This window comes from Poecilia latipinna, unplaced genomic scaffold (assembly GCF_001443285.1).
Source record: "Poecilia latipinna isolate Pla-1442-1.1 unplaced genomic scaffold, P_latipinna-1.0 Scaffold1344, whole genome shotgun sequence".
NCBI lineage: Eukaryota > Metazoa > Chordata > Actinopteri > Cyprinodontiformes > Poeciliidae > Poecilia > Poecilia latipinna.
Window position 1 is genome coordinate 149,660 of NW_015113960.1, and position 9,246 is coordinate 158,905.

A 9,246-nucleotide genomic window follows, 5' to 3' on the forward strand; every position below is an offset into this window, starting at 1 on the left:
GCAGTGTTATGGATCAGCTGCAGCTGTCAGGCTGGGGTTTTTTTCAGCAGACCTGTGAGGACACTGTTGCAGTAATCAATAAGACTAAAGATAATCTCATGGATAAGTTTCTCTAGATCTTGCTGCAACATTAGTCCTTTAATCCTGGAAATGTTCCTCGGGAGATAGAAAACTGACTTTATAACTGTCTCTATGTGACTCTGAATGTTCAGAGACACATAAAGGCACCATCCTGTGTTCCCTGTGTCCTTTACATGAACTGAGGCAAACAGGATTTCTTTGAACAATGACTTTCTACTTACGTTGCTTTCAGAAAGGTCAAATTTGTTAAATCCATGACTAAATCTGGCCCAGTTTACAGATTTCTCCACCTCAGCTTTGGATCTTTGTAGCATATGTAGAGTTACCAAGGACATTGCTGATTCTCTGACTAAATCTGGACGTGATCTGTTAGTAAATGCATAACCACAACTTTTAAGTTTTTGGTGGTGCTATGTTCAAACAGTTCTATTTTTGGGTGTTAAGAGCTTGTGATATTAATTTATAAATTAATCCTGCTTCCAAAACCTATTTTCTCTTCATGCTGCTGTTTGTTCAATAGACTGCACTGGATTTTATTTAGGAATACTAAGGGGATGCAAGCTACAGAGTTTGAATTTTCATCAGTAAAATGTATTCAAAACAATTTATGATATTTCTTGCACTTTAGAATTAGGCATACTTTTGTTTTGGTTCATAATATAAACTCTAATTACATTAAGTTTGTTCTTCTAATGTGCACAAATATTCCCAGATTCAAAGGGTTTGGATACTTCTGCAAGGTCGGGTCCCATTAAGATCAAACCAGAGACTTACCGGAAAGTACAGCAGTAACGCCCCAAACAAGATGGCTTCCAGCAGGATGAGACCAGAAGTACGGATGCTCTGTTGTAAAGGAAGAACAAAAAGAACCTTCATTAGTTAGTACATGACGGGAGACTGCGAACGTTTGAGTACTCTGCAGCATGAGAAGTCGCAAGAGACTAATCCTGTTTGCAGAGCCTCTAATCTGGCTGTTTTGTTTTTGCAGAAAAACAAAGGATTTTTAAAAACATTTTCATATTTAACCTCGTGTATGGGCTTCAGTGTTTGTTTCACATTCAGCAACTTAATTCTTAAACTGTGCTGTCTAAAACCAAACTCTCCGATTCAGCCGTAATGAGTACCGATTTGCATTTCAGTTTCTTTCCAGGCAAAAGCAAAAAAAATAAAAAATAAAAAAAAAATACAAAAAACAAACAAAATAATTGCCTGTTTCAAAGCAAACAACAGAATAAGGAGGGTTTCAGAATATATATTTATTTAACGTCTTGTATTATCTTGAAGCACCACGGGGGAGGGTGGAGGGGGGGAATGAATTTTTCTGGGTTGCATTTAATTATCCATATAAAACTCACTGAGGACTTTGCTGCTGTGTGATTCTAAAAGCCCCCAGGGACGTTTTTTTTTTTTTTTTTCTTTTGTGGTAAATTGAAAGGAAGCTGGGAGATTCTGAGGGAATAACACAGATGATCTATAATTAGCTCACTTATAAAAGTTCCAGCTCATATTCGCCTGAAGGCTGGTTGGAGTCGAGCTACACTGGGAGGATCTTGTGTTTAATTCATTTCTGCTGCCAAAGAGCATCTTATGCAACAACTTGAAACAAGGCCTTATGTGCAGTGGATGTTAAATATTTGTGGATTAGAATAATATTAAAAGTACTTGATAAAGACCCTTTGTTCTTTAGGCTAAGGATAAAGCACTAAACACACTTGGCTAATTGTATATTTGTCTTAAACTACATTCATTGCTGTTTGCTGCACACCTCTGTGTCTAGATTTGACCTGCAATTAGTCATTTTTGATTGGCCTTAATGGTTTTTGGCACTTAGGAGAGTGGGAGGTTGATGAACTGCAGAATGAGAGCAGATTTGGAAACTTTAATCACAACTCTTTTTTTAAAAAAAGAAAAAAATTCTGATGTAGATTTCTGATGTAGAAATAAGTGTTGAGATGAGCCATAGCATTTGTTCTGATTAGCCTCTGTTTGCTTGAAAAATAAGAAGTTATGAGTAGAGGCAGGAAGAGATGCACAGAGAAATCAGTGACTGCAAGTGACTGATTTTCAGCGTGACTGACCAGCCGACTGCACCGAGGGAAAAGAAGTGACTAAACGGTAAAATGTTTAAAGTCATGTCACAGGATGCACAGCGTTACATGAAACCACTAAAAAGGAAATGGTATTTTCTAGTTTGCTGTTTCTTCAGGCTGTGAGAGAAAGCAAGACTTTCAACAGATAACAGCAAGGCTGAATGGCGTGCAGCAAAAGTTGCTCTTTTTTATATACATTTTGTTCCTTTTAATCTCTCAATCTCTGTCTGTCATGATACATTTTAGATTCAGAATTGTTTGGAAATGTCTGTGGTAATGTAAGGATCTATATTTTAGAGAGTCCAAAGTGCAGCTGGGTGGCTGTTTGTAGTCCCTGGAACAATTTTCATTCAATGAAGACACATATTTGTCCCCCAACAAATACAGATGGATAGTTTTTGCTATTTTCTCGGGCGAGATTGTCACAGAAAATTTCAAATGCTGAAAAAAAGTCTTTGTCTTTTTCATTTTACTTTCATTGTAAATAGGGCCACAAATATCCAGTATTGCTTCTCAATACAATGATTGAGAAACAGACCTATTTATTAAACCTGGCTAAAAACAAGAGTGATCCATATGCAGTTATTTTTGCAGAAATTAGCTTAATGATTTTTTTCTAAACAAGCAAAATAGAACACATTCAACGCCCCAAAATTAGGAATCTGTCTGCTTTCCTTAAAAAAGGGGAGAAACCCTAAAAGACCCTTCATAGCGCTTATCTATAAGGATTTACAGGTGAGTTGTCTGGCTAAATCAGACAACTTTGTTTCAATTAAATACTGGTGAGAAGGTGAAAAAAAATGTTTGTTTTTTTTTGTTTGTTTTTTTTCTCTGATACTTTTCAATTTGACCCATGTGACAAAATATTTGGACCACTGCAGTGGTCTACATTTTGCAGAATGAACACAAACATAAAGAGTACTATTTATGTAATGCTAGCTAACTTAGCCTGGCCATTGCCTTCCTAAGCAATATTACTCAATTCTCATCTCCCTTCATTGCTCCATCTAGACTTTCTCCCATTAACTGTGATTGTTCAGGTAGAATTTCAAAGAATCAGCAATAAGACGAAGAAGTTGTGAACGATGATGTCGATTTCGTAGCGGAGGAAGTGAACAAAGTTGTTTAGTCCATGTTGGCCACGCCTCCAAAATTTGAATCGACATTAACAGCCGCCTCATTTGGATTGGCGTAGGCCATTTCCACTGAGCTTCATAAAGTCCAACTGGCACATCACAGACAAACCTTAGTGATTTGGTAAATTTTAAAACCTCAACAGAATCCATGTCTGCAGCAAGCATTCGTTTCTTAATAGCCTAAAGTCCAGACACTCTAGATAAAGCAGAACATAGAACAAGGCCTCTGTTTTTTACCAGGCTAATGCAAATCGTGCCAATCACTAAGATAAGATTGTAAAAATAATTTGAAATGTGAACTCTTAATTCTATTGTCTATGATTGCTCTTGATATTCGTCTGCTCTTAATATAAATAATTAATGCAACTCAACACAGGAAGGCTAGGAAACAAACAAATCCGAATTTACTTTAATCATAACTGGCAGATCAAAGTTTGATCATGGAGCCTCTAGTTGTAAACCCAAAGTCTGATCTTTGACTGCATCTAAGTTTAGCTAAATAACCCAAAGCAACATCTGAAACAAGTGAAGCAAGTGAAAGTGTAAATGGCCTCCACTTGTATAGCGTTTATCAAGTCTGAGGACTCCAAAGCACTTTCCAATGTCACCATTCACAGCCCAAAAGAGTTGCATTATGAATCAAAGTGAACTTCCAGCGTTTCCCCCCCCCTGACGCCCCGCTGTCCCACTCACCTTGTTCCTCCTGAAGTGGTAAACCACCAACATGCTCGCCAGGTCCAGCATCATGCACAGGCCCTGGAAGGAGGCCACGGCAAGCCGCAGTCCGCCGTCCTCCTGCACCAGGCAGGGGGTGTCGTCTTGGCAGTACTTGCAGCCCTCTCTGCACGGCAGACACTTGTTGGACATGTCAGACGTCTCGTCTCTGTAGGAGCTGTGCTCCCGGTCTGAGGGAGGGAGGACACGTTGATCATTTCCTTTAAATCTCGACAGCTTTGCTTCACACATGCTAAGGAGGTTCGTATTCTACCACGTCTCATGGCTAATATACAGTAGGATTTTCAAGGATTATTAGTTCGTTTATTCTCATTCCACTGTGACTTCTTCAAACTGCTCGGTTTATCAGTTTAGGAGATTAAAAATCATTAGCCCAATGAATCCTAGAGCCCCGGGCGATGATTAAAAGAGCTCCGTTTTTAATTAAGCAGACAAGGTAACAATGAATGAAAAGAGGATAAAACACGATGAAACTGTCCTCGTCATCCCGCTGCTTTTAATAAGCTTTCTCAAACCAGCACCTGTCATTTTTTGATTTGTTAATTAGCTCTACCTGCAGAGAATAGTGTTGCATTTAACATCATCATCGGTGAGTATTTAGAACCCGTAGATTTAATAAAGAACATTTAAAGATGCTGAAAAAACATTTATAAAACTGATCCTGATCCAAGAAGTCCCACTGTAACTCTGGCGGAGAATTGTTCCACGAGAATGTGTTAAACTTCCAGACATAATCAATACCATTGGTTCAGTTTTTTTATTTTTTATTGCAATGTATTAATTTTAACAAAGTGATTTGATTTTTGCAGAGAGCGCGACTAAGTCTAAGACTTTCGTAAAGGAGAGGGCAGAAGGTAATCATAATGAAAAATTGGCACTGTTTTTGCTGCAAATCAATGAGATTGTTTATCTCTAACCCTCGTCTTTCCAGAGAGTTTAATTTGTGCCAGCCAGCTGCGATCTGTATGCGAATATCAGATATAGAAAGCTGCCCTATCTATACTTTAGTTTTTAATTATTTTTTTTTGCACAAAAAGGTTTTTCTGCCAATGAAAATAATTTAAGTCTAGCCCAGAAAAACAGTGAAACATTTCAGGCGATATTTAATCAATGGAAGAATAAGAAAGCAGTTGTGTAAACAGTAGAGGTATATTTGGAAAATGTGCACTGGGAATGGAAATAGTCCTGAATATAGCCAGAAAATGTTAGCACCCTATCCTGTTTACATTCTGACCTCAGTATTTGACATCTAAAGGCACAGGTGTTTGTGTGAAAATATAAAAGACAAAAGTGTCTGGGGCTAACTTCCCCCAATATTGGGACTGAAAGCAACTTTTAGTTCAGAAAAGAACTATAATCGACCTTTGTTAAAGTCCTAATCCCACTACAGTGTGAACAATATAAAGCATATCTTGGCCAGAGAATATGATTCAGATTGTTGAATAGTTGTATGGAGGTTTTGTTGAAATCAATAAATACAGTTCATGAAGGGATTGACGAGAATTCAGGTTGGTCTCAGGATTTGCAGATGTTTGGACATTTTATAGTTCTGGACTTTCTTTACAAAAAGTCTGCAAATCCTTAAAATGTCTTAATTTTATATATCTAAAATGAATCCCTTAAAATGACTTCAATTTAGGAAAAAAATGTAAGCCTTAAATACTTAATGACAGCTCTTAAATTTTGTCGAGGCAGGACTATTTAATCTTATTTAAGTTGTTTATATCTGTCAGGCTAAAGTTTGAGTCTGTTCAGACCTGTTCATTGTGTTCTGACTTGAGGAAGTTGAGGCTGCCACTCTAACTAGCTGTTAATGTACCCTTGCTAGCTAGCTTTTCTGCGTCTATTATGGGCAAGTACAAATTTATCGCCGGTTGGGCAAAAACATTCATTTTTGTCACTGACTCACTTCTGTTGCCACACATACTCAGGAACAGCATCAGGACCTGCTTTGGTGCAGTAATCCTGTTGAGCATGCTAGCAATACCAGCAGCAAACATCTGTTCACATATCAGCCCTTAAGGTCAGCTGCCCTGCAACTTTGAGATGTGTTCCTGGGTCTAACTCACCTGAATCAGATGGCTAAATTACCTAGCCATCTGTCAAGTTCTCCAGAGTCCCGCTAATGACCTCATTATTTGACAGATGTGTTGACGGAGAGACGCTCTTAAAGTTGCAGGACATCTGTTCTTAAGGACTGGAGCTTCAGACTCCTGGGAATATAAAACTGTGGTTCTTCTGCAGGAGTGCATTGGTAAAAAGCTAAAAGAAATGGAAGAGTTTTGCCTTCTGCTATCAAACAATCTGGTAAATGGGTCCTGACATTTTGTCACTTTCCAATTATGCTAGCAGTGAGTGCTTTAGAGTGAATCGAAACAAGGGGGAAAAAAATCAAAGAGAAAATCCAAAAGCTACCTGATAAATGTTTAAGAAACAGTGAGACCTCATATGCGTGCAGTGACAGAGGTGATGAACAGCCAAGCTGACAAATGGCAGGATGATGTATGAAATACAGACACGGGGACCAATGCGATGACAGGAAATAATTTAAAACCAGCGTCGAGGCAATGTCTAAACGAAAAGCACAATAAGGAAGGAAAAGAACTCACAAGGGACTCAAGGAGACCAGAAAATACAAGAGAAAGTCATTAAAGAAGAGCAAACAAGACTTGAGAGAAAAGCACCAAGCAGCTCTGTCCTCAACTGAATGTCTAACTGCTAAAAAAAAAAAAACAAGATAAAACTGACTGAGTTATGTCTCCATGATAAGATGTTCTGGAAAATTTAAGACAGAAGTCAGTGAAGAAGCTGAATTATGTCAAAAACATCATTATTGTTGTGAATCTAAAGATCTGCTGAGCTCAGCTTTAATCAGCAATGTTTTAAAAGGGCTGCATTGTGTGTTTTCCAGCCACATAGTGGCATTTTATAGCACAACCAGGTAACTATGTTACCTTCAGTTGTTATAAAAATGCTATATATATCAAATATGGCTCAAAAGAAATTTGACTTTTTAATTTACCGCCTTGAAATTGAATTGAGCCTCTGTCTCTTTAAGAGACTCCTGCTCTTCCTGAAACTCCGCCTCCAGGAAGTCATCTCAACATGGCTCCTCTACTACCTAAAGCCGAACCTCAGAGGAGGAGCTCCGTCCTTGTAGGTGGAGCTAGTATCAAAATTGGTTTATTTTGCAAAATTGCAATGGAAACAATTTTTTTGCATCACACAGTCACATGATCAACAGCTAAACGTTGCCACTGACGGAAAGATGACAGGAAGTGGTAGGAGGATCATGATGCCGCGTGTTTTTTAATTACTTATGGCGTGAACAAACTTATTTACATGTGATTCTAATTGCGTTTTTTTTATCAAATGCAAAAGTGTGTGTACTTTGTTTTTTATATTCAGAGGAATATTAAAGTTTTGTGCACATTTATAGTGGAAAAGCTGCTTTTGAGGCGTTGCCTTACCACTACGCGAAGCCTCAGTTTAATTCAAATGTTGCAAATTAACCTATCATAAACTTACTATGTTATCTTGGTGTTCTGAGGAATTAGAAATAATAGTAATGAAAAAGAAAATTATTACATTTGACTACTTTCTAAAGCAGAAGTGATAAAATGTTTGACCCAGAAAATTTCTGAGCATCGTAATATTTAGCAAATAGAGGTAATTTAACCTCAAACAGGAAAAGGTTAATTTAATATTGGATATTGAGAGAAAACAAAACACTGTGTAAGAGTGTGTGTAAATATCTGGTTTTACTTGTGTTTGTTTTATACACCTGACTGCCCATTTGTGCTGTAGCGGGTCACAAAGTCGCCTTGCCAATGTGAACATTTTTGCTACTAAAGGGAAAATCCACAAGTAAATTTCTATTTAAACATTTGCAATAATTTAACCCACTGATATAGATTTTTTCCACATTTAGTCACATTAAAACCAACAAAGTTTTAAGATTTTCTATGGAATCGTATTCTGTAGATCACAAATAATTCATGACTGTCAAGTGGGAGTAAAAGGATATTAGGTTTTCTATTTTATTAAATAAATAAAAATCAAATTAAACATTTGGTATATAAATATATATATAAAATTCAGTGCCACAAAATAGAGTCAACAATCATTGTACTGAAAATTAAGGACATGAAGGTTGTGGTTGTAACAGGGAATATGGTGGACAAGGTTTGAGTTAAATGTCACGTTTTCCCCTTTGAGAGTCCAGACCAACTCGTCATACAATACCACAGTAAGCAAAGTCACAATCCTTTTAGGACTTTGAAGTTTTCCAGCTGTAGAAGCCAAGCACACACTTTAAGCTTTGAAAAGAACATCAGATAAAGGGTATACCTGTCAGCTATAAAGGAGGGTTGTGTTTCTATTCTGTGAGTTACAATCAGTCTTTTGATCTGGCAGCAAATTGCACAATGCAGGTTCTTTTTAATTATTATTATTATTATTATTCTTTATTTTTATAATACAATGAGATTTGTAACCTACTTTTAAAGCCATTGAGCGCCACTCGGCTCGGATGGTAAAATCCTTTCCTGCACTGGCACTTGTACTTGTCCAGCACAAATCCGTGGCCGCCAACGGGAGTGCACTGCAAGAACAAAGACAGAGAGAGAAACACAGCGGATCAAAATGAGCACGGCTGTCTTTGGAGATCATGAGAAAGCGTGTCGCAGGAGGGAGCAGGGATGAGGGTGAGTCTGGGGCGATGGTTACTGATCTGGCGTTCTGATAAGAAGGTTGGAAATCCGTGCTCTTTATGCAGAAGTGCTGCCTCTGTGCAGCAGCCTCCAGCAGAACGTTTGTCTGCTGCATGTCTGCTGTTTGGATGACTGTGTGCTCTCGTCTTGGCCTTGAGCAAGTTTGGATGTGAGAAACAAGCTATTTACCTCACTGGCTGAGCCAGTCCTCTATATGCCGCTGGAGAGAAGAGAAGAAAGGATCCACTCAGCGTCAAAGTGTTTCTGATTTAAAGATCGGCGTCTTCTTTAATGTGCTTTTCCACAATGGAGGAACATCCACATACACCTTTATAGTCCAGATTAAATATAGAAGATGTATATAGCAACAAGTCTTCATAAAAGCAATAAGTAGCAGAACTAAACAAAACAAGGGTTAAAACGATTAATCAGACTAATCGTCATGAATTGTGATGAATTGATTATTTAAAATAATCGTTAACTAACTTAGTA

At 37.8% G+C, this 9,246-nt stretch overlaps 1 protein-coding gene across 1 annotated transcript in view; it reads right to left on the bottom strand.

Moving 5' to 3' along the window:
• LOC106961867 (probable G-protein coupled receptor 158) overlaps positions 1-8,869 on the bottom strand; it is a 47,829-nt gene extending 38,960 nt beyond the window's left edge. Inside the window, exons 1-4 of the mRNA XM_015055935.1 lie at positions 8,771-8,869; positions 8,543-8,657; positions 4,001-4,212; positions 856-924 (exon numbers count right to left, since the gene is read on the bottom strand). Of these exons, the coding sequence (XP_014911421.1) occupies positions 856-924; positions 4,001-4,212; positions 8,543-8,657; positions 8,771-8,869 (495 nt within the window). The remainder of the gene's footprint in view (positions 1-855; positions 925-4,000; positions 4,213-8,542; positions 8,658-8,770) is intronic.
• Between the last annotated feature and the right edge of the window lie 377 nt (positions 8,870-9,246).